Source organism: Ciconia boyciana, chromosome 5 (genome assembly GCF_034638445.1).
Source record: "Ciconia boyciana chromosome 5, ASM3463844v1, whole genome shotgun sequence".
Classification (NCBI taxonomy): domain Eukaryota; kingdom Metazoa; phylum Chordata; class Aves; order Ciconiiformes; family Ciconiidae; genus Ciconia; species Ciconia boyciana.
This window is the reverse complement of record NC_132938.1, coordinates 47,502,743-47,528,391: the sequence shown is the minus strand read 5'-3', so window position 1 is coordinate 47,528,391 and position 25,649 is coordinate 47,502,743. Positions and strand designations below refer to the sequence as shown.

At 40.6% G+C, this 25,649-nt stretch overlaps 1 protein-coding gene across 5 annotated transcripts; it reads left to right on the top strand.

Moving 5' to 3' along the window:
• The first annotated feature begins 97 nt into the window (after positions 1-97).
• On the top strand, positions 98-25,649 carry TMEM144 (transmembrane protein 144). 5 transcript variants are annotated; one of them, XM_072862548.1, is made up of 14 exons: positions 98-253; positions 2,731-2,816; positions 4,023-4,219; positions 5,417-5,539; positions 5,936-6,035; positions 6,572-6,652; positions 15,077-15,123; positions 15,629-15,678; positions 16,890-16,963; positions 17,864-17,982; positions 19,325-19,444; positions 19,932-20,029; positions 22,047-22,100; positions 23,518-25,649. In XM_072862548.1, the coding sequence occupies exons 3-14, from the start codon at positions 4,081-4,083 to the stop codon at positions 23,599-23,601; spliced, it is 1,089 nt and encodes a 362-aa protein (XP_072718649.1). In that variant the 5' UTR covers positions 98-253; positions 2,731-2,816; positions 4,023-4,080; the 3' UTR covers positions 23,602-25,649. The 5 variants fall into 5 exon arrangements, with proteins under 5 accessions (XP_072718649.1, XP_072718653.1, XP_072718652.1 ...); XM_072862549.1 differs by lacking the exon at positions 98-253 and adding an exon at positions 291-1,508; XM_072862552.1 differs by lacking the exon at positions 4,023-4,219.

The window sequence follows — 25,649 nt, the reverse complement described above, 5'->3', positions numbered from 1 at the left end:
CAGCCCCGCTGGGCCGCCGCCATGACAGCGCCGCTCCGCAGCCCGGGGGCGCCTCGGCGGCGGCTGCCGGCTGCGGGGCCTCCGTGGGGGAAAGGCGGCCGAGAGCGGCGCGGAGGCCTGCCTCGCCTTCCGCCTGCTCGCCTCCACCCCCTTCCCGGCCGGGGCAGCGGATGGGGAGGAGGCGGCCGGGGCGAGGGGCGGTGCAGCGGGCGGCGCAGGCCCTGGCGGGAGGCCGGAGCGGCGGGAGAGGCCTGTGCGTGAGCGCGGCGGGAGGGCGGAGGGGCGCGGGCAGCGGCGGCGCGGCGAGGGCCGAGGCCGCACGGAGGGCCCAGGAGAGGGATCAGCCGGTGCGGGCCCGTCCCCGGCCGCCTCCCGCCCCGCCGGCTGCGGGAGGGGAGCGCCGTAAAACATGCCGCGGCGGTCAGGCGGGGACAGGGCGCTGGGGAAAGGAAGGTGTCCGGCTGGAGGGGGGGTCCTAAGTTTCCTGTCAGGGTGCGTTGCCGAGCAGCTGGCCTGCTCAGCCGGCTGGCACTTCCTGCAGCGGCGGCCTTGGCCTGCCCCGTCTGCGGGCCGTGTCCCGCTTGCAGCCCGGGCCTGCCCTGCGGAAGCCCGGGCGCGTTGGCGTCGGTAGGAGAAGCAGCACCCGCCAATGTCGAGAGCTCAGCTGCACTTTCCCTTGTTGCGTGATAGCGCTTACTGAAAATATTGCCTGAAGAACGTCTTTCAAAAGTGTTCATCTTAGGGAGGCAAAGAAACGTTTCTCTGGCAGCTAGTCAGGGGTTGCGGTGTCACCTGAGGACATCACTGAGCCACCTTGGGACTGACAGGAGTCTCCTAAAATAAGGATTAAAGTATCCACCCTTAATGGCAAATAGATGATAGGAGAAACATGCAAATAAAGAGTCAACGTTACACGCAACCTCTAAAAATACCCGTTCAATTAGCGCAGACAGTTTCTTTCTGATCTTGACAACACCGTGGATCTACCTTGAGATGGAAACTCTCAAGGGCAGGCTTCTTGATTTCATGCCTGTCTGCGGAGACTGTAGCAGGGTGTTGCTATTGCATTAAATGAGCATCATAATTTGTTGTGTCTCTGTGGGAAGAAAGAAAATGGTAGCATATTTCTGAAGAAACAGTGAAAATACAGAGCACAACCTTCCAGTGAGGTAAACCAGTAAAGTTAGTAGGATAAGGGCAATGTGTGCCAACAAAATTCCATTATAATTCCTCTGCAGCTTGGGAACCCTGACGTGCACTTCAGTGAGGGCTAATTAGTGAAAAAAAACCTTCAATAACAGCAACAATTTCAGTTGTCTCTGCTTCCGTTTCACATACAACCACTACATTCTAACATCTCAGCAGCTGCACCAAGTGTTTTTGGTTTGGCATTTGGTAGCTGTAAACCTTTGGAGGCCCGTATGCTGCAAGTCAGTCTGGCAATACCTAGGATTGTAGAGAAGAGAAGAGGCTTTTAGTGAGCTCTCTGAAACTCTCTGAAGTGCAAAGTATGTGCAAGCATGTGCAAAAAAGTATAGTCAACTTAATGCTGTGTGCCAGTTCATTATTTGCTCTTGGCATTGGATCATACAATCATAGAATAATTTAGCTTGGAAGGGACCTCTGGAGGTCATCTAGTTCAACTCCCTGCTTAAAGCAGTGCATCATCAAAGTTAGAGCAGGTAGCTCCAGGCCTTGTCTGGTTGTGCTTTCTCTTGAAGGCATTAAAATGGAGTTGAAAGTTGGGTCTGAAATTTAGCCAAATTTGGGGACTAAGTGACCCAAACCTTGGAAAGTTACAGAGTTTTAAATAGTCTGAATGAAGCATACTCTTCCTTGGTTAATTGAAAGTTGTGTTTCCTTTGCATTTGTGGTGTCATAATTCTGGTTCTCCAGTTGTGCAACAGTCTTCAATGTGCACAATATAGATATTTTTGGAAGATAAAAAGCAAGCAGAAAAGCATATTGCCCCGCAGCACACAGATTTTCTCTTAGTAGATACAAAACCGACATGTTTTTAAAATAACATTTCTCTGTACGTTAACAAAATCAAAAAGGCTGATAAACCACTTTAAATTTGAAAGGTTCTTAGTATTTCACCTGCATAATGACTTACTTATTTAAAGGCTAAAGTACAGAGTCCTGCATTTATAGAGGTGCAGTGTAATCAGCTTTATTTCTGTGTCCTTAACAGCATGAAGTTCTTCCTGTGCAAAAGCAAGCTCTTGTGCCTTATTTCTCCACTACATGAATTAAATTTATTAACTCAGTAAGTCAAGTTGGATGGAATGAAGATAGGTAATGTAAGTCTTTACCTATCTTAATCCATTCTTGTGATGTCACAGTGTTTCTTAGCCTGTGAAGTCAGTCTATGAAGAAATCCAGCATTATTATTTGCACTGCTCAGTGTCTACAGGTCCTAGGTAAAACATACTTTATAGAAGAGTCTTAAATACAGTTAAGACTTCCTGGAGAAGTTTATCCTCTAAGTAGGCAAGAAAGATGAAGAGTGAAGGAGAAAATAAATGGATATATAGATATAAGATAAATGGAAATATCTGTGCTGTTTTACCTTCATGATATGTCTTCTAAATGTCATCTGTGTTTTTCCTAAGTACTGAAGTTAAAAATATACTGACATCTTTCAAGGGGAAAAATTATAGAAACTAAATGGTTATATTAGTTGTGGGATTGAACTTTTCACCTGCTAATGCAAATAATTAATTTCAGCCGACACTGATGGCCCTGCTGAAACTGTAGATAAAAGCACAACCTCAGCAGATGCAGTTTTCAGTGTCCTAAGGACTCCAGAGAAGGTAAGACTGGAGGGTAAAATAAGATGAAAGAATGTGCAGCAGCTCAGCTCTTCCTTTTGTGCGGAAAGTGTAGTCACAGCACCCTTTACAAGACTTGGCAAAATTTCCACCATTCTATTTCAACCTTTTTCCTCCAGGCAGTAGCTAGTCCACCTACTCTGGTGAACGTCAAACTGCATTAGGATGTCATTTGATTCCGTATAAATAGCATTACTTTGACTACAGGATTGCATGCATATCTCTATAAATATGCCCCTTTATACTCACAGCATATTAAGTATCCTGTTGCCATTTGAACTTAAATTTCCAAACTCTTTTCTTGTATGTAGTGTTTTGAGTGTGGTGTTAAGATTATGCATGCAAAGATCATGTTACTATAGTTGTCCTGAGAGCCACCTTTTCTGTCAAAGTCATAATCCATATCAAAAGTATATATGTGGTGTTTCTGTTGAGTGTAACCTCAAGATGAATCTCCCACTAAAAAAAATTTTAAAAAGGGGATTGTATTGGGGATTTTTGTATTGGGGATAATTGTATTATGGGATTTAAAAAAATCTTTGCCTGTCTTACTATAGTTATGTGGAATTAATGAAGAAACTTTAGAGGCAGCTTCTCCCTTTGTTCCCCACAGAAAAAATGAGCCTTTATTCACATTTTGTATCAGCTAGAGCGATCCCTGTGGTTACCTTATGATGCTATATTGATCCCGCTATGGCATCTATAGAATTTCTGCATCTGTTCCTGACTTCTGGGCAGTGGGGCTGCAAATTGCTATAGCTTCTTCTGCCAATTAAGATTTTGTCTAACCCCTGCTTTTTTACACACCCCAGTGTGACCCCACTTTGGCTACAGGAATAAGGAATATTCTGATAGAGCATTTCCCTAAAGCATGAGGTCTTCCCATAGGCCTCACAGATTCAAGTCCTCATAACCTTTGAGTGCATCTCTGCATTCACGTTGCTGTGTGTTTTCAGACATGCTTTTCTGTGAAGCTGATTGTGAAACACACAATAGTTATTTTTTTGTGCATCTGTTCTTAAGTTCATTCATGTTTTATGGCAGCTTTTCATGGGATTTTACAGTATACTTTCCAGTTCTTTCCAGCTTTTGAGAGATTGATAAGTAGGGTCCCTTAAGTTTCAGATTTCTGAACTAGGTTGGTATTATTTAATATTCCACATGTTTAATTCCACTTTCTGATTTCAGAATCTGTCAGGACCCACAGCAAAACAACTCCACAAAAAGAGGCACCTTCAGAACAAAGATGAACATCGAGAAAGTTTACAGTACCTTTAACATCAGCAGTGGAACAGATCTAGCTATTGGCTTTACCTCTTCCACAGTAGCTGTCCTTCTGTTTGGGACAAACTTTGTGCCTGTTAAGAAATTTGATACTGGTGATGGTAAACTTAGTTATATTCTTTTGTTGGTTTGGGTATTATTGCTAATAGGAATAATATTTTACCAGCAAATACGAGAGTTTCTCTGTCTGGAGTTATAAATATCATCACAGCCTTAATCCATTGAGCATATTTTAATTTACTTTGCTATTGTTAGGGTATAAATCAATAATGTATTGGTTCAATATGTGCAGGTCTTTAGAAGAGCCTTTTTATGTGTTGTGCACTTTAACAGTGATGATGTGCATTTCATAAGCACTTCACAATGGAAAGTGAAATGTCCTTCCTTCTACCCTTGTAGGGACTCTCAAATACATACAGTGTTATTTATACTGTAAAAGTTGTTGGACTTTGGAGTATTGCCTTTCAGTTGTGGACCTAACATAAAAACAATCAAAAATTGAAATTTTAATACTTTTATGTGGTGACTCGGTAAGAGGAAACAATCGCTTCTATTTCCTACTTGGAATTTTATCACTTTACTGTACTAGGTTCATGTTTTATTTGCACATTTATATGAAGCATAGTCAATTACCAGATCCCTACATGAATAAATCTGCCGGTATGTTACTGCAATGATAGTATCTGCATTACAGGCTGGATATAACCTCTCGCTCTTCTTTGCGCCAAATATGGTCCTAACAAGACAAGGCTAGACTTTAAAGCAAAAGTCTTAGCTCAGCTGACATAAAGTTAACTGTTCTGCCTAGTTGACCCTTGGAGAATCTACAAAGGTAGAAGAGATCTGTCCAAAGTTTTTATCATCCTCAATGTCCTGGATTAGTGGAAAAGTCTGAGCCCTGGGCCTTGAAGGAGTTTTGTCCTGTGCAATGATCTTTGTTAGCTGCTACTAGGGTGGTGGGAGAAGTTTGCAGTAACTGAATATCCTCTTTGTCAGAAGCCTGCCAAAATTTTCATGTGTTTGAGATTCACAGCTTGTGTAAACTTTGTCCTGCAAAGTGTCTTTTGCAGCTGTGTATAAAGAATGCATGGTAAGGAAAAGGTTGACAGAATTATAACACCCCACCCTAAAATACATCCTTTGAATATATTGTAACATGGTTCCCTGAAATTCCAAAGGAGGTGGCCACCTTTCAAGTTTTTTTTCTGTACTATTCTGTCTAAAACATAGTATGTTAAGAGATTCACACATGCAGTATTCTACAAGTTCTCTATTGTGTGCATTTGATTTTTCCATAGGCATGTTCTTCCAATGGATTCTCTGTGCCTCCATATGGATAGTTTCTTTGGTGGTCAATTTAATCCAGAATTGCCCCCGGTTTTGGCCTCTGGCTATGGTTGGGGGTTTCGTGTGGGCTACAGGTAAGGGTAAAGAGATTATATTTCTTGAAACACAAATTAATCCTAACTCTTCATAAAAAAACAGTGATAAAAACTTTTCCATATAGAAGGTAGTAGTTACTTGATAGTTATTTAGCTTTTTAAAGTCTCAGTATTAATGGAGCTGTACCCTTATAGCAAATATTATTTTATTATGCTTATGAAATAAGCAGCAAATTCACACCAAAAATAACTTTAAAAATGATATTGAGGAAAAGTCCGTGTTTAATGTATTTATTTTTAAAAAACACTCTTTCCTGCCACCTTGTAATTGCCTAAATTTCTTTGCCTTCTGAACAGTCACAGAATCCAAAGAAAAAATATACAAGGTCACGTTCTAGTTTTTAACTGATTTTAATTTTGTTTTTTGTATTTCAGGCAATATTACAGTTGTCCCTATTGTTAAAACTATTGGCTTAGCTCTTGGTCTTTTGATATGGGCTTCTTTTAATTTGCTGATGGGTTGGGCAAGTTCAAGGTGAGTATGTTTGAGTCTTAAGTCATACATAATTAATGTTGCCAATTCTTCATTAATAACTGCAGTGAAAACACTATCACCAATAAAGAGGATTTATCATATATAGCTTTTTCCCTCAGTGGAAAGTACTCAGGTTAATTATTTTATCTTTTTGTGTTTCCTCTGTCTCAATAAGAAGAATCCAGTGATGTTCATTAACATAATTGAGTGAATAAATAATGTATTTGTTAATGTAAAACTAGTACACTGTTTGTATTTTTTTTCTTCTACAGCATGGACTGATAAAATAATTTAAATTAACTTCAAGTTTTAAATACCCAGATTAAAAAAAAAATCAATGTAAATTAAATTAGTTTAAAGATTATTTTTGTAAAGTAGACGTAGCTTTTTACAAGCCAACTGAAGCACCGATCCAATATTGCAAATATAAACTTAAGCAGAATTATTTACAAGAGTAAAGATTTCCAAGACTGTGTTATAATTTAACTATTTGTATGCAGTCAGTGCAACAAAGTGAAACTGGTTAAATGTTCCAGGTTTGGTTGGTTTGGAATTGACCCAGAAGACGTATCAAGACCAATCTTAAATTACATTGGAGCTGGACTTTCACTATTAAGGTAAAAATTTATTCTTATAATAAATTTCTGTAATGTAAAATATATATTTAATAACCACAGGAACAATTTAACTAGAGGGCAGATGTATTGAAGTATTTTTTGCAAATTGATTTACTGCAGAATTCATGAGCTATCCATACCTAGCCGATGAGCTATCCATACCTAGCTGGTCAGTGTTGTATTTCAGAATAGAAACATACGTGATATCCAATACAGTGGCAAAATGGTTATTCATAAACACAGAAATATATTTTTATGCTGGTAGGCATGTTCAAGGCAAAGCAGTGATGCACTGATTGTCTTCCTAGCTAGGTTAGTCAAATGTTTCACTTTCCCTAAATTTTTTGACAGAGGAAAAACTGACTAGAAGAATTTTGGTGAGAAAATCTCTGTGAGATTTCTGATCTGACTTCACTCAGTCAGCGGTACAACTCCTTCCTCTTAACTGTAGAATATGCCACAGGACCCCTTCCCAGATCCTTGCAGGTCCATGAAAAGCCAGAGGCTTTGCATTATGTCTTGTCCTTCATAGCTCCCTGTCTTGTAACTCTTAAGCCCCACTTACAACTCCCAAACAGTGCCTTCCTTTGGGATCTTCAGAAGGAATTCTACTCTTATTTTTTGTTTATTTGTATGAGTGCACATTTTGGTCCAAACACAGAGGAAAGAGGGTCTTTGCTATGTAGCATTGTTCTTGCTTTCCAACTGGGTGGCCAGGAAGGTCTTTCTAGGAACATAACAGTGGTCCTAAAACCTAGGGGCAGTAGGTTTGCCATGAGCATGCTAAACAGCAGATGCACATAATGCCTTTAGGAAAGAAGGGTGTTAAGAACATGGAGATGATGGAGCCATTCTTGATTGCTAGGAGAGAGCTGCTGCCTTAGCTTCATGAATTTTGTTTACACTCTTCCTCTTTCTTAAGATTCCGCAGCTTTTTACCCATTGTCGTTACATGTAGCATGTGATTTTGTGAGGTACTCACAAAATAGTAGCAGTACTGCTATTCCTGACTGATGAATTCATTCAGTTCACCATCTGCTTCCTGCCTGTTTCTGAGATATCATGGAGAAGTGATCAACAGGGAAAAAGATCCTGACCAAACAAGTTTTCCTGGCAAGCTGAACAAAGCCTGTGTATGTTGCTCTGCAGAGCTCAGAAGCAGGTATTTCATTTTAGCCTCCTGTGTGGAACCTGTGCATGTTTGCCTAGTCCCTCTGGAGGAAACTGACATCCTTTTCTATCTGTCCTTATTCCTTCAGCAGGAGATTAATCACTCTTCGAATTGAGACATTCTGTTTACAGCTGTTGTGGTTTAGCCCCAGTCGGCAATTAAGTACCACACAGCCGCTCGCTCACCCTCACCCCCCAAGTGAGATGGGAGAGAGAATCAGAAGAGCAAAAGTAAGAAAACTTGTGGGTTAAGATAAGAGCAATTTAATAATTGGAACAAAAAAAAAAAAAATTGTAGTGAGAAGGAAAAGAACAAGAGAGTGAGAGAGGAACAAAACCCAAGGAAAAAAAAAAACAGTGATACAACCGCTCACCACCAGCCGACCGACGCCCAGCCAATCCCCGAGCAGCGATCGCTGCCCCCTGGCCAGCTCCTCCCAGTTTATATACTGAGCATGACATTGTATGGTACGGAATAGCCCTTTAGCCAGTTTGGGTCAGCTGTCCTGGCTGAGCCGCCTCCCAGTTTCTTGGGCTGAAAAGTCCTTGAAGCTGAAAAGTCCTTGACCAGTGTAAACATCACTTAGCAACAGGCAAAACATCAGTGTGTTATCAATATTATTGTCATACTAAAATCCAAACCACAGCACTATACCAGCTACTAGGGAGAAAATTAACTCTATCCCAGCCGAAACCAGGACAGTATCCACCCCTCATTCTATACCATCTACGTCATGCCCAGGTTCTACCCTTTCTAATACATTCCAGTTAATCACCACCAGTTTTCCTGTCTTTTGATATATATGCACAGATATCATTCCCTTGGTCTATGGGCCATCCCTCTAAAATGTCCGTTGAGTTCATTTCGTCCATGTCTTTGGGCTCCATCTGTCCTAACGGTCTTTCAGGGCAGGAGAGATGGTGTGCGGTGTTGGATTGTTGCATGCTGAAGCCCGTTCTGGTTCTATCACTGCTGCACTTTGCTGCACTTTTCATCAGAGTTCATTCTTCATTAATCTGGGTGATTCTTAATGAAATACTGTTGATATGGTGTATAGTAACTGTAAAAGTGATGACATAGAGTATTATATAGCAATTAACACCATACCATTTAGTTCATTGGCTATTCTAACCCAAAATCAAATCCCCTTGAGGTACACATCAGACTTCCCCATCCTTTCGCATCACCCACCAAGTGCACCCAGGTCCTTGACCAAAAGCAATCCCATGAATGGGTTTGCCTTTGCCCAGGGCAGGAGTAACCCAGACTGTCTTCCCCAGCATGTTTTTTATGTGCACTACAGGGACTTTATCTCCTTTGACAGTGTGTAAAAGTTTTGATTGGGCAGGGCCAGCTCGATTGACAGATCCCCTAGTGTTGACTAACCAGGTGGCCTTTGCTAAATGTGTATCCCAATGTTTAAATGTCCCACCACCCATTGCTCGCAGTGTAGTCTTTAACAGTCCATTGTATCGTTCAATTTTCCCAGAGGCTGGTGCATGACAGGGGATGTGACATGCCCGCTCAGTGCCACGCTCTTTGGCCCAGGTGTCTATGAGGTTGTTTTGGAAATGAGTCCTGTTGTCTGACTCAGTTCTTTCTGGGTTGCCATGTTGCTGTAAGACTTGCTTTTCAAGGCCCAAGATAGTGTTCCGGGCGGTGGCATGGGGCACAGGATATGTTTCCAGCCATCCAGTGGTTGCTTCCACCATTGTGAGCACATAGCCCTTGCCTCAGCGGGTTTGTGGGAGTGAGATATAATCGATCTGCCAGGCCTCCCCGTATTTATATTTCAGCCATCGCCCTCCATACCACAGAGGCTTTAACTGCTTGGCTTGTTTGATTGCAGCACGTTTCACATTCATGGATGACCTGTGCAGTAGTGTCTGTGGTCAAGCCCACCCCTTTATCATGGGCCCATCTATATGTTGCATCTCTTCCTTGATGGCCTGAGCTGTCATGGGCCCACCAAGCTATAAAGAATTCACCCATATGTTGCCAGTCCAGATCCACCTGAGCCACTTCAATCTTAGCAGCCTGATCCACCTGCTGCTTGTTTTGATGTTCTTCAGTGGCCTGACTCTTGGGTATGTGAGCATCTTATGTGATGTACTTTTACAACCATGTTCTCTACCCAGGCAGCAATATCTTGCCACAGTGCTGCAGCCCAGATGGGTTTGCCTCTGCGCTGCCAATTGTTCTGCTTCCATTGCTGTAACCACCCCCACAGGGCATTTGCCACCATCCATGGGTCAGTATAGAGATAGAGCACTGGCCACTTTTCTCAATCAGCAATGTCTAAAGCCAGCTGGATGGCCTTTACTTCTGCAAATTGGCTCAATTCACCATCCCCTTCAGCAGTTTCTACAACTTGTTGTATAGGACTCCATACAGCAGCTTTCCATCTCTGATGTTTTCCTACAATATGACAGGACCCATCAGTGAATAGTGCATGTTGCTTCTCATTTTCTGGTAGTTTATTATACAGTGGGGCCTCTTCAGTATGTGTTGCCTCCTCTTCTGATGATATTCTGAAATCTTTGCTATCTGGCCAGTCCATGATCATTTCCAAGGTTCCTGGGCGTTTGGGGTTTCCTATTCAAGCCCGTTTTGTGATCAGTGCAACCCACTTACTCCACGTAGCATCAGTTGCATGATGTGTAGAGGGGACCCTCCCTTTGAACATCCAGCCCAGCACTGGCAGTCGGGGAGCCAGGAGGAGCTGTGCTTCAGTACCAACCACTTCTGAAGCAGCTCGAACCCCTTCATATGCTGCCGATATCTCTTTTTCAGTTGGAGTATAGCGGGCCTCGGATCCTCTGTATCCCCGACTCCAAAACCCTAGGGGTCGACCTCGAGTGTCCCCTGGTGCTTTCTGCCAGAGGCTCCAGGTAGGGCCATTCTCCCCGGCTGTGGTGTAGAACACATTTTTTACATCTTGCCCTGCCCAGACTGGCCCAAGGGCTATTGCATGAACTATCTCCCATTTAAATTGTTCAAAGGCTTGTTGCTGCTCAGGGCTCCACTTGAAATTGTTCTTCTTCCGTGTCACTTGATAGAGAGGGCTTACAATCAGGCTGTAATTTGGAATATGCATTCTCCAAAAACCCACAGCACCTAAGAAAGCTTGTGTTTCCTTTTTGCTAGTTGGTGGAGACATGGCTGTTATTTTGTTGATCACATCCATTGGGATCTGAGGATGTCCATCTTGCCATTTGATTCCTAAAAACTGGATCTCCTGTGCAGGTCCCTTGACCTTACTTTGTTTTATGGCAAAACTGGCTTTTAGGAGGATTTGGACTATTTTCTCCCCTTTCTTAAAAACTTCTTCTGCTGTATTGCCCCACACGATGATGTCATCAATGTATTGCAAATGTTCTGGAGCTTCACCCTGTTCCAGTGCTGTCTGGATCAGTCCATGGCAAATGGTAGGGCTGTGTTTCCACCCCTGGGGCAGTCGGTTCCAGGTGTACTGAACGCTTCTCCAAGTGAAAGCAAACCGTGGCCTGCACGCTGCTGCCAAAGGGATTGAGAAAAACGCATTAGCGATATCAATTGTAGCATACCACTTGGCTGCCTCTGACTCCAGTTCGTATTGAACTTCCAGCATGTCCAGCACGGCAGCACTCAGCGGTGGCGTGACTTCATTCAGGCCACGATAGTCTACTGTCAGTCTCCACTCTCTGTTAGGCTTTTGCACTGGCCATATAGGACTGTTAAAAGGTGAGCGAGTCTTGCTGATCACTCCCTGGCTGTCCATTTGACGGAGCAGCTTATGGATGGGAACCAGGGAGCCTCAGTTGGTGCGATATCGCTGCCAGTGCACTGTTGTGGTAGCAATTGGCACCTGTTGTTCTTCAACCCTCAGCAACCCCACAACAGAAGGGTCCTCTGCGAGACCAGGCAAGGTAGATAGCTGTTTAATTTCTTCCGTCTCCAAAGCAGCTATACCAAAAGCCCACCGGTACCCTTTTGGGTCCTTGAAATCCCCTCTCCTGAGGCAGTCTGTGCCAAGGATGCACCGAGCCTCAGGGCCAGTCACAATGGAGTGCTTCTGCCACTCATTCCCAGTTAGGCTCACTTCAGCCTCCAATACAGTCAGCTGTTGGGATCCCCCTGTCACTCCAGAAATGCAGATGGGTTCTGCCCCTGTATAGCTTGATGGCATTAGGGTGCACTGTGCACTGGTGTCTACTGGAGCCTTATACTCCTGTGGGTCTGATGTGCCAGGCCATTGAATCCACACAGTCCAGTAAACCCAGTTGTCCCTTTCCTCCCCCTGGCTGGAGGTAGGGCCGCCCTAGTCCTGGTCATAATATTCATTACCCACTTCTTGTAAATACAAGTGAGGAGCTGCTTCATTAAAATCAGGAGTAAGATCAGCCCTTTCAGTCTTTCTGGGGAGCTGCCCACTGGAAACCGGAGCAGCAATTTTCCTGGAAGAACCCCCTTTGGTGACTGTTTTTCCTTGCAACTCACGTACCCGTGCCTCTAGGGTCGAGGTAGATTTTCCATCCCGCTTCCTCATGTTCTCTCCGTGGTCACGCAGGTAAAACCATAGGGTGCCCCCTGGTGTGTACCCCATATATCCTCTCTCTTGAGCAGAGGAACGCTGACTCCTAATAGCTGAGATACTGGTCTGTACAGGTGGAAAGTAGGACCTATCTTCTTCAAGTTGCTGGACATTCTGGGACACTTTCTCCACAGCCAAGACAAGGGAGGAAGAGATTCTTTCTTCATATTCCCAGAGCTGGCTAGCCACTTCATCCACTGTTGGACCCTCTCCGTCTTTCCAGTTCAGTATTGCCAATGAGTTGGCACACGACAATGGTGTGTTCCGTACCAACTTCCACCATGTGGGTCGTGTGCACTGGACCTCATCTGGATCTTTGGGTAACTGCTCGTTGTCCAGGTCACCATAGATCACCTCCAGCACAGCTAATTCCCTCAGGTACTGGATACCTTTCTCCATGGTGGTCCATTTCCCTGGGCAATATATAACATTTTCCTTGAAGGGATATCTTTCCTTCATAGCTGACAGGAGTTGCCTCCAGAGGCTGAGGGCTGGTGCCCCTTTTCCAATCGCTTTGTCAATGCTCCCTTCCCTATGAATCCCATATGGATCCCATCCAAGAAATGGATCCCAGCTGCTTGGCTTCCTTACCCTCTAATTACAGGCTACTGGCCCCACTATCCCAGCATGAGAGCAGCCAGGTGACAACGTGCTTGCCTGGACGACGGCTGAAATTTTTTAGCATATCTCACAGCTCACTCAGGGGTAGGGATTGGGTAGTTTCCCATCTCATCCACGAGTTCTTCCTCTTCCTCTCCTTGTGATGGCCCTGGTCTTTCATCTTCCCTTTCTAAACAAGCTGACTTTCGCTTCCAGGATTTCTTTTTGTGTATAGGGGCGACTGATGCTGACACAGGTTGGTTCCCTGGTTGAACTGCAGTGCCTGTCACAGGGAGGGGCTGGAGCAGCCGCAGTGCCTGTCGCAGGGGGGTTGTAGTGACTGCAGTGCCTGTCGCGGGGGGGGGCCGGAGTAGCCACAGTGCCTGTCACAGAGGGGGCCAGAGTAGCCGCAGTGCCTGTCGCAGGAGGGGCTGCAGTAGCCACAGTGCCTGTTGCAGGAGGGGCTGGAGTAGCCACGGTGTCTGTCGTTTTGTCACCAGATCCTTGAGGGTTCTGAATAGTGTTGAACAGGGCTCAGGAGGCATGGGCCAGGCCCCAGCACATTGCAGTGATTTGTGTCTCCCTAGAATTGTCAGAGTGACAACATACTTATTCCAAATATTCTACTAATTTTTCAGGATTCTGCACTTGTTCAGGGGTGAATTTCCAAAACACTGGAGGTGCCCACCGTCCTGCGCATTTGCCCATGCTATCCCACACACCCTGCCACTCATAACTATCCGGCCTTGGGGCAGATCTCTGCATGATATTCTTAAATTGTTTACTAATCTTGGACAAAATCGAAACAGTATTCCCAAGCAATACCAATAGATGTATCTTAACTACCCAAGGATGTTCAAGATACTGAAAAGTTATTGTAATGAAGGAGGAAACATTGTAGAAGAAAGTAGCGAAGGTGTCATTTTGTATTTCCTCCATAAAAAACCTCTCAGAGGAAGAAGTATAATTGCTAATTGTCTCCATAAGGTGGTACCCGACATACAGTAATGGTTTCAGTACAGCACTTAGATACCAAAATAAACCCAAGGTCACTGTTATAATAACAAATCTCACAGGCAAAACATCACCAATCATAGCAGAGCACAGCAAACTGCAAAAACCAACACTGATCTTTAACATGTACAGCAAAAAAATGAGCATGGTGCAGATCAGGTAAACCAATATCGAGAACAGATGAATCAATATCGTGGCCCGCAACTACTAACAGATCTAAATTCCTTAATACGCTCTGGTTAATCTGTTATTATCTCAAACCCTTCAAGCCCCACACTGGGCACCAAAAAAGGACTGTTGTGGTTTAGCAATTAAGTACCCAGTCGGCAATTAAGTACCACACAGCCGCTTGCTCAACCTGCCCCCCCCCCCCCCCCCCCCGGTGGGATGGGGGAGAGAGAATCAGAAGAGCAAAAGTAAGAAAACTTGTGGGTTGAGATAAGAACAATTTAATCATTGGAACAAGAACAACAACAAAATTGTAATGAGAAGGAAAACAACGAGAGAGAGAGAGAGAGAGAGAGAGAGGGAGAGAGGGGAACAAAACCCCAAAGAAAGAAAAACCCCAGTGATACAACTGCTCACCACCCGCTGACCAATGCCCAGCCAGTCCCTGAGCAGCAATCGCTGCCCCCTGGCCAACTCCCCCCAGTTTCTATACTGAGCATGACATCATATGGTATGGAATAGCCCTTTGGCCAGTTTGGATCAACTATCCTGGCTGTGCCCCCTCCCAGCTTCTTGTGCACCTGACAGAGCAGGGGAAGCTGAAAAGTCCTTGACCAGTGTAAACACCACTTAGCCAAAACATCAGTGTGTTATCAATATTATTCTCATACTAAAATCCAAAACACAGCACTATACCAGCTACTAGGAAGAAAATTAAATCTATCCCAGCTGAAACCAGGACAACTGCTGTGAGAAGGAATTCTTAAATCATTAAAATATCTTGCATAAAAATAAAAAACAGATCCTGCCAGTTCTGATTACATGTATTTACCTGATTTACTGGAGCTGCGGGTACAAGTAGTAATGTTACCCTTTCTTCTTCATTTTATTCATTTAGTGCACTGGAGCACCACTCAGCAATACCCCTTCTCCTTCCATGTACACGTGAGGCCCTGTAGGAGCAGTATTCCCTCGCTTGCATATGATAGCAGACTAAAAGTTAACATTTTTCCTTGAGCACAGAGCCAAATCTGTGCAGGTTTAAGTTGTTCCATATAGAATTTTCATGCAGATGTTCCATTGTATGTGTGGTTTAGTACAAAAGGGCACTGTTAACTAAAGCAACTGTTGTTAGCATGTGGTTGTAACTACACACTGTAAAAAGGAGACATTTCAATCCCATTACATAGAAGAGATCTATAAAGTGATACAAAGACTAATTTATTTACTTACTTTCACTTAAGTTGTTTGTTAAGACCGTTAAAAGCAATTGCATTTTAAAAATATATTGAAGTGACTCTAGGGCAATAATGAAAATAAAGTAATATGCCTCCAAATATAACTTTTGTCTCTGGACGCTAAATGTTATGTCCTTATGAGCTGACATGGTATTTATTGGTGTATTTTTCTCTTCTGAGTGCTGTCATATTTCTTTTTATAAAAACTGAAGTCCAGAGTTCTTCAGCTTCATTAGAAAGTACGCCTTTACTGAGAGAAAGTGTAAGTACTATACAGTTGCTATTTTACAGCAGTGAAAGCACATATCCATTGAAAAACAAAAAATTTGCTTAATGTTAACCAGCTTTGCTAGGATTTGTGGTAGACTACATAAAACTACATAAATATGCATTGATTGTATTTCATTTGTGGATCTTGTATATCCAGTCGAATGTGAGCAACAGAAAAGGTTTTCCCAAGTGTTCTTCCTCTATTGTCAGCTTTAAATGGCTTAAAGTCCTTTTTCATTATGACAGAGGTTACATAAAAGGCAGAGTGTATTACTTTCCTATCTGAAAAGAGGAAGCAGTTTTAATTAAAACTTAACTGTAAAACTAGGAGGATGCTTAGATGAAAGGCAACAGGGTGTATAACTTATCCACCAGATTTTTGCCACATTACAGGGTCACAAGGCTGTCAAGAGTCGCTGATTCTCAGCATCAGCTGTGGCACAGGTTGGAGTCCAAGGAGGGGTGCCAGATTGGCTGTCACTCCTTTGGGAGCCCTAAGTATGCAACAAAAGCTGGAGAACAGTAGGCTCCTACTACCATTGTACCTTAGTCTTGTAGTCACTGTGCCAAAACCAGCACAGTGATGCATCAAAACTCAATTGCTACCTGAACAGAGAACCCCTCGGAATTTTCTAGCTGTGCTCAATGCTCACTAGAGGTTCCAGTCTACCAGAGCATATCACAGAAGACAATCTGGTTGCAGGGTTATAATAAAGGGATGTTGCAATTTCTTTATGCTGCAGACAAGAATATTAATTTCCCTGTTTGCAAATAGTCCTAATATTCTAATGGTATTCTAATGGTAACACCAGAGCTATCAACAGAAGGCAAAAACACATCATAAATAAAATCTACAGATTAAATCATTCATCACATTTACGGAAGAACGAGTTTCGAAAGTCAGATCTACCTGCATGCAGATTAAAAAAAAATGCTAGTGAGTGCTCTATTGTGTAGTAAACCCAAAATCCATATCCAAACTTGTACTTGTAAACTTTGATGTAGGTAGATCAAATTATTATTTTGTTATTTTAAAAAAATACATATTTCTCCTTTCTTCAGAGTATTTATGTAAAATCCTATTGTTTCTCTTTCCATTTTCATTTTATTTTCTTAGACCAAAACTGTTCTGTTTAATACAGTGTTTGAGATTAAAAAAAACCAAAACTAAAAGCCTGAGTGAAAACTCTTGGTTTTTTGCAGTCTATTAATGTTCCTGAAGATACCTCTGATGACTCATGGGTGAACAGACTTTCTCCTGCAAAAAAAAGACTCATGTAAGTTATTAAGAGTTCTTTTACTGGTGCAGGCCAAGTAGCTAGAGAAAGTAGGTTAACACAGAGGAAGAGCAGAATTTGTGTCCTGTGGTTTTCCTAGCACAGTCATGCACTAACAGTTTTTAAAGTACTAGTCTAGTGTGCATATCTCTATATGAATAGCTGCTCAGTTTATTAGTTTTTTTCCTTCACACTGTTGAGTGTGCTTTACCTTATCAAGTATTAGTTGCTACTACAAAAGTACAACATTTGCAAAGTAAATAGCAATAGCAACTAAGTAATTACAGAGCTGTTTTTTATCAACTGGTTGATTAGCACTCCAGCATGCTAATAACATGCTTCCAGGTGTGGATTCCAAGTGAATACATCTGGAGAAGGCATGCTAGTATGGTGAGGAGATAGCAGAAGTGCTCCAAGGTGGAAGCAGCAGCTAGCAAGGGGACAGTGTGGGGAGTGGAGACAGCCAAGAACTCAACAATCTGGAGGTGGAGAAGGGGACCATGGAGGCAATGAACCTGGGAATAGTTATAAAGAATATATAGACTGCAACAGTGAAGCTGATGGTGGGAGCATTTTAATTTTTTGTTTGTTTGTTTTCTCCTAGCTCTCCTTTCAGGAAATCCTTGTTAGTTGATTTCTGTTGTCATTAATCTAGACTGCAGGCTCTTTGGGCAGGAATTGTCTGTGTTACTTGGCCACAAAGTACAGGAAAACTAAGTTACTATGTTGAATAATTTCTACACTAGAAAATAAAGATGTGCTAAAATGTATTATTTTTATAGTGTTGCTAGCAATTTTCGTATGATACGCAGTCTTTAACTGCAATATTGGACTTAAGTGTATTGTCTACTTCCCTAATTAACACTAGGCTATTTTCTCTGATTTTTGCTCTTTTTAAAGAGGATGTAGCCTGGCTGTAGTAGCTGGAATACTCTACGGTTCCAGTTTTGTACCAGTACTTTACATCAAGGACCATGGAAGAAGAAATGAAACTATGTACACAGGAGCAAGTCAATTTGGTAAAGGCTAATAGGTTGCTTCTACTTTATTTCATCAGTATATTGTGGTCTCCTGCTTTCGTAAAGGCATAGAGTGAAATTCTTGATACACCTGGAAATATACTATGACAACTTACCAGTTCTGCACTACCTTGTATGTTGTTGTAATCATAGTACTAGTACTCCCTTTTTCCCAGAGGTGAATTGCACCATTAAAAGAAGAGTGAGAAACAGCCCAGAGGATATCATACTTAACTCACAGTATTTAAAGCTTTCTGAAACATAGCTAGCATTCTCAAAATACAAAGCTCATATGCCTGGAACATGAGGTAAACAAGGGCACAAGCTGTACCAATTGCCTATTTAGTACACCAGTAAAGGAAGAGGAGAAGCTTGATCATAACTGATGAGCAGAGGAGATATATAACAACGTAAGTAATTAAAACCTTGTAGTTTTTGAAATTGAAACCTTTTAACATAAGCCTAATCACCAGTTTCAAACAACATTTCCCCAGAAACATTTTCCTTAAGATTTAGTGTATAGTCTATCAGGTAATACTAGCAGCAGCTTAAGAGCAGCGTATTGCTGAGACCGCGTAATGTTGCCATTAAGAAATTGTTTATGTCACATACAATTTCTCTTGAATACTGCAACTTATATATTCCCCAGCTAGACAAAACAGATGTTATCATTACTGTAGCTGCACTTCCTGTTGAGGATTTACAACTCCAAGGAGACAGAGATCACCTTGCTACGTGCTTCTGCTTTACCATGTTGGAAATATTCTCTTTAGCACATACCAACTCCATAAAGGATTTATTATTGTTAATGATTATAATGATCAAAATTGTGATAGGTTCTTCAAGATTAAAAAAAAGGACAAAACTGTGCTGTGTTTAGCTTACACAGTATGTGCAGTTGTCTTGCCCTTAAATGTACAGAAAAGAAACAAGGCTATATACAGGAATACAAATGTCGATGGTCAGGAGAGGATGTAATTATGTAAAATCCCCACCCCAGTTTTGTAGCCTCACGTCAGGATTTTCTTAAGTTTTTAATAAATTAATTCAGTAGTTTGACTAATAGAGTTCCAAAAATAACAACTCACAGAAATGTATAAAAGCTTGTGATAAATCCTAGGGTCAATGCAGCAGTTAATTCATGTTTAATATATGTGCGATTGACCAAATCCATCCACAGTCAGACTGGCAGCTGTATTTGTCACAATCACAACTGAATTTGGGTTGTTAACAGTAGCACCTTATGTGTTTTTGTCTATGTGAATGCTATCAGTGAAATAAATTTGGTTAAAATTAATAACCAATGTTTTAAACTAATATAATTTTGTAATTTCTCTTTCAGATTTAGATTATGTTTTTGCACACTTCAGTGGAATATTTCTTACAAGTACCGTCTACTTTTTGATCTACTGTGTAGTCAGAAAAAATAAACCTAATGTTTATCCCCAAGCCATATTGCCAGGTATGACTAGTTTTTAAATTATCAATTAATTTCAGTTACTACTTCTGACCGTTTTGCAGTGATTAGTTTGAGCTATGTGTTGGAACTGTGGTTTGCCTTTCAAGTCTCTTCATTTGACTTTTTGTCTCTTTTGGAAGATTGCTCCTATTAGGTTAATTAATTAAGGTTAGGAAACAATGATAAATTTTGTTCTAATTTCAGATTAGAACAAAATTATATTGCATACAGCGGATTTTCAAAAAGTGACTCTGCCAGAGTGGAGAGCACATTGCCCAGAAAATTGTGAACTTTAATTAATTTGCTACTTCAGTTGGAGTAACTGATTTTATCCCTTGAGCTTTGGTTTAGATTATCAGAGCCAGCTTGTTAAAGTAGTTAACATACTAACATACATACAATTTCTGTATTATGCTATAAATATAAATGTTCCACAAATTGCTATCTATACCTTGCTGTGCATGTTTTTGATTGGGATTTATTTTTCTAGGGTTTGTTTCTGGTGTGCTTTGGGCAATAGCCAATTGCTGCTGGTTCATAGCCAATCACTATCTCAGTGCTGTGGTCAGCTTTCCAATAATTACTGCAGTAAGTATATAAAAAATAAAATCTGTGACTAGAATTAAAAGTGAAGGGGTTTTTTTCCTCCCCCATTTGTGGAATTAAGTTGAAATTATGATGTGTCTAGAGCATTTTAATCAAGAGTATACATTGCCTCTTCTTCTGCTTGTCTGTGCTAACCTTTGGTTTTTTAGGAACATACATGACTGTGACAAGCACCATCTTGGCAAATGCCAAGCATAAAAAAACAGAGGAATTGAAAGTGTGAGTCTTTAGGTTATTTAAAAGCCAAAGCTCTGTAACCAGAGCTATATCAATATTAAATAGTAAACTGAAGTGATTAAAAGAAGAAACATTTTATACTTTCATTCCAGCAAATACATTTTGTTCTGGATGTTTTCATTTGTGATTTTTATCCTCTAGCAGTCATTTTGCTTAGTTAAGTCAGGTATTTTTTCTTTTTACAGTTCTTGAACGCACAGAACAGATTATGTATTGCTGAAAATGCTTTTATGCAAATGAGGGATAAATAGGTTGGCCTGTTTTGTCTGCTTTATTCCTATTTATGATACTGTACCTTTAAAGCACTGTTAATTTCCAGAAGCTGCATAAATTCCTTCACCAAGTAAAAATAAACTTTGCCTTTACTTTCTTGCCAATCTACTAGATGGTGCTGCAAAGGTGGGTAACTTCTGGCAAATGAGAGTTCATAAATATCAAACTCAAAGTTTTGCTGAACAGCTGTATTTTGGAAGCAAACTAATGAAACAACGTTAATAGGGATTAAGCTTTGCCTCAAGATGCAGTAAATCAGAATAAACTCTGCAGTATGCAATGAAATAAAAGACTTGGGATCATTCTAATTAGAAATTGAAGGATTAATGGAAAGCAGCTTTAGTAACTCAGTTATCAGTATGCCTAAAGGACAAGGATGTAAAATGACAAAATGAAAAATTTAAGGACAGCACTGATGAGAAACTGCCTATCTGGACCACAGGCTCGCAACTGCTGCTTTACTTCATCCTAGAGAGAATTTCAGACAGGTATTCATCACCTCCCTTTAACAATTTGTTTCATTTTTAAAATGCATTTCTCTTGCAGCGTACATTATCTAGAAAGTGAAATAACTCCTTAGCTATTATTCAAATAATAGTTGGCAATTTCACTAGGAAACAGCACCCACAAATACATTCAGCATGAGACACTGCTTCCTGCTGGCCTAAATCTGTGTCCTATCAGCAGTACTGAAGATGGAGAGAGGACGATCACTGTCCAAACATCTGTCAAGTGTTTCTGAGAGCAGCTCTAATGGGAAGCATTAACAGAGCCAGTTTTCACTTCATATTCAGATAATATTTTCTCATCAGTCATGAAAATTCAGATCATTGCTCCCACAGGGGAAAAACTGTATTACCAGGAGTGCCTGAAAATTATTGTTGTGTATCACTGTTTGCTGTTAGCTAGGAAATCTGTATGACAACATCACAGGATAATCAGTAGTTTTCCTGACCTGTCTGTCTGTCTGGCTTTGCTTTGTCCAGATGCCTGCTATACAGGAAATACATTTATGTTCCTGTCTCTTGATATCATACTGAGTGATAAAATCAAACTTTGTCCAACTAGTTAGTCATGCTAATAAAGGAAATGTTAGGAATATTTAGCTATTAATAAACCTGAATAGTCCTCTGAAATGTGGTAACATTGTGGACCGTAGTTTGGACTAAGTGAGGCATATTGTTTGGAGCCTGCTAAAAGCATGTATAACAGCCAGTGCAGACTCCACAGTGTCATTTAGAAATAAATTGTGCCTTCTCTGAAAAAAACCAGTCTCTTGCCTCTTTATCCCTTCTTGAAGATTTTATTGTCTCTTAGTTCGTAAAGATTTCAGTGACGTTTATGCTTTTGCCATGACTGCTGTAATTATATGGAATGGAAAGGCCTAAATTTGTTGTCCAAACAAAATTCAACCACCCTGAGAACAATAATGAGAAGGCAGCACACTTTAATTAAATGCTGTAATGTACAAATGAATCTTATTCTTTAGGGTCCTGGCCTTGTTGCTGCAATGTGGGGAGTCCTTGTATTTAAAGAAATCAAGGTAATCTTATTAGGTCTCTTACTGTCTCTCTCGCTTGTCTCTGGCTCTAGGAATAGCATGACTTAGTATACAGCTGTATTCTTAGATTTCTCCTCCTTACAAGTATTGCATTATCAAGCTGAAAGTCATATCATGCAATACTAAGTTTTCCAAGAAAGATGAAGAACTGTGAAAAACTGTGAACAATTTTTACAGGAATGAAGATTTGAATTCCATAACTGTACAAGCAGCAGTGGGAATAAGTGAAGACTGTAGCAGGGCCAGGGGGCAGGGGAATGAGCAGTTATCCTAATAATCACATAGACAAGTAGATTAGACTTAGAGTTGGATTCACCAAAGGACCAAAAAATGAGACAGAGGTTAGTTGGCCTTGGTAATTACAGTATAACGTAGAGATTCCTAAAGTGATATGGCAGTGATTGCCTAGAACAGGCTAATTTACTCTACTGGATGTTAACATGTATCACACAGAATCACACAGAATCGTATAGGTTGGAAAAGACCTTTAAGATCATCGAGTCCAACCGTAAACCTAACACTACCAAGACCACTGCTAAACCATGTCCCTAAGCACCTCATCCAAACGTCTTAAATACCTCCAGGGATGGCGACTCCACCACTTCCCTGGGCCGCCTGTTCCAATGCTTGATAACCCTTTCAGGGAAGTAAAATTTCCTAATATCCATTCTAAACCTCCCCTGGCGCAACTTGAGGCCATTTCCTCTCGTCCTATCATTTGTTACTTGGGAGAAGAGACCAGGAATGGCAGGAATATATATGGCAGGAATTATTTTTCTAGTGGAATTTGAAGCATTGAATGCTAGCAGTGTAATCCTCAGGTTCCCTTAGCTAATCTGTCCAGGATCCATTGGTACCTAATTTGCCATTAGAGATCATCTTTCCCAATATCTTTGGTGACTGTGTAAAATGTGTTAGGCATCCTTGGATCAGGAACTAGAAGTTCTCTCTCTCTCTGCAGATTAATGTTGCACCGCACTAGAAGACCATCATGTTCATTATCCAAATCTTTGTGACTCACCAAATCTTTCATCCTTTTCATACATTTTAGAATAGTCTCTGCATAAGTGCTTACTGCTTAAAAATAATCTGAAAATAGACAAAGGCCTTCAAAAATATTTTTTTAAATTTTAAAAATTGGGAATATTTTACTAAGTGTATGGCATCATAGATTACTTGTATTAAACTGTTTTGAACAGCAAATATGTTACAATGTATATGAAATAATATACCATATATATGAAATAAAATGGTATAAAATTTACCATTTCATGTAATGGATGTATTAATGTCATAAAATGAACCCCTAGTTCTTTATTTTACTTTTGTGTGTGTGTTTGAAGTGGTACCTATTATGACAATATGATATTTTTCTTTTTCTCTACCTTTGGCTATCCAGGGACTGAAAAACTACATGTTACTCTCAGTAGCATTTTGCATCATTTTGGCTGGATCACTCTCCACGGCTTTTTCTAAAGTTTGAAAGGATCTTCTGGACCAGTAGATGGTGCTACTGTTTAATATAATCAGAAAGACAATATTGGTATATCGCAATACATAATAATTTTCAAAATGCATGTCCAACATTTACCCTAACTTGCTTCAGGCAAGTCAAAAAGAAGACCTTTGCTAAATGTTCCCATTTGCCATGAAAGAAAATCTGGAAATGTTTGTTTCTGCATTTTTTGGAACAGTAAGAATATCAAAGGATTTTATTAAATAAAGCTAAATGATTTTATAGTTACTAATTTTTTTTTTTCTGGTTCAGGTACTAAACTTCATGTCATCATAAATTTCAGTTCACTGTTGTGATGATGGATAAATGGATTTTAATTCTTAATCTGTAACACTGTATGTATTTGCAAGCTGATTTGTTTAATTATAACATTCTGTCTTACTGACTTGAATGTAAAATATGTCTTGGAATATTCTTTATGGAATTGTTACACATGAAGATGTGAAGCATTTTTTTATTTAGAAGCATTATTCTTTCAAGTCATCAGTTTACATAAAACCTTTATCTTCCAATCACTTCAGAATTTTGAAGGAAATATAGGGGGGGAAAAAAGGTGCTGTAAAATAAATTACTTGTGTTTGTTACTAAACTGTTTGTTTAGTTGCAAGAACATAATGTAGAAATCATGACTAGTGAATAGTTGGGGAAGTTTGGGGGTTTTTTAGTTCAGTTGTATGGAACTCTGCAAGTAAACATTACATTTCTGTAACTTGTGGTGTTGCAATATGAGCTAAGTATGAGGTTCAAAGTTCGTTTCCAAATAACTTTGGGCATTTTCTGAATATTTACTTTCCTATGTAGCATATTCGAATCTTAAAACTTATGTATGGCAATATTTATTACATTGAAACATCATGGTAAAACTACCCAATCATTGTTCTACCCAAAGCAAGTTCATCTATATGTAAATCACTTCTGACAGTTATTGTCTAACTTGTGTCTTTGAAAAAAATAAATAAAAGAAGTAGGTTTCACAACATTTCTAGGCAAACTAACCAGCTTCTAATTACCTGTCCTGCTAGAAAGCCTTAATGTCGAAAGGAAATTCCCTATGAGGAATGAGTGCAAAGCATGTTGTCTGAACCTCCCCTTAGTCTTCTCTTCAGTGTATTAGACAACCCCAGCTCCTGCAGTCTTCCCTTGCTTGTAATGTGCTCATCATTTTTCTCGCTCTTTCCTGAGCTCTAAGTGGGCTAGCTCTGTCTAGTAAAACTAGACGTGGCAGTCAGGCTACAGTCTTATAGAAAACAAGAAGAGCAGCAGAAGGATTTTTTTTTCATCCAATTTGCAAGCTCTGTTCATAGTTACACATGATAGTATGACACTTTTTGCCATCACGGCTTGATATTGTTAACGTGTTCAGATTGCAACCATAATTTCTCTTTTCTCCCTTCCACCTTTCTTTGTCTACTATTTATCAGATTTGATCTTAGAACTGTTACTTAGCCTGCTTTTTCCCTGTCCTGTATTGTTTATTCCTACCCAAATGTCAGAGCTTGCTGTCTAACAGGTTTTTTCCCCCTTAAGGCATTTCTCTAATTTTGCTATCTATGTTAACCCTGTCCTCCAACAAGTTGGCAGCATTTTCCAGCCAGATGTCATCTGCAAATTTAATAAACATAATCTCTTATTATTGTAAATCATTTATGAAAATGCTGTATGATACTGGCCTTTATTAATTTTTTTGAATCTCGTAAAATACTTCTTTTCACCCTGACAGGGAACAATTGATTACTCTTTTGAGTACAATTTCGCTCTGTCTTACAGTGGTTTTATTTAGACTGCATTCTCCCAGCTTTTACGTAACATCTGATACAGTTGTTCAAGTCAAGATTTATGATGTGTACGACCCCAATACCTGCTATTGGAAAGAAAACAGGTCAGTTTTCTTTCTAATATCCAGGTCAGACACAATTTCTTCTTTACAGATCCTTGACTGTTACTTACCTAGCCATTATTCTATTGACTCAGACAAGGAAGAGTAATTTGTTCACGTGTTTTTGAAATAACTTGAA

Coding starts and splice junctions, on each gene's coding strand:
- TMEM144 (XM_072862548.1), top strand. CDS start 4,081: ATGAACATCGAGAAAGTTTACAGTACCTTTAACATCAGCAGTGGAACA. Junction 4,220..5,416: donor GAAATTTGATACTGGTGATG/GTAAACTTAGTT, acceptor ATTTTTCCATAG/GCATGTTCTTCCAATGGATT. Junction 6,653..15,076: donor GCTGGACTTTCACTATTAAG/GTAAAAATTTAT, acceptor TTATTCATTTAG/TGCACTGGAGCACCACTCAG.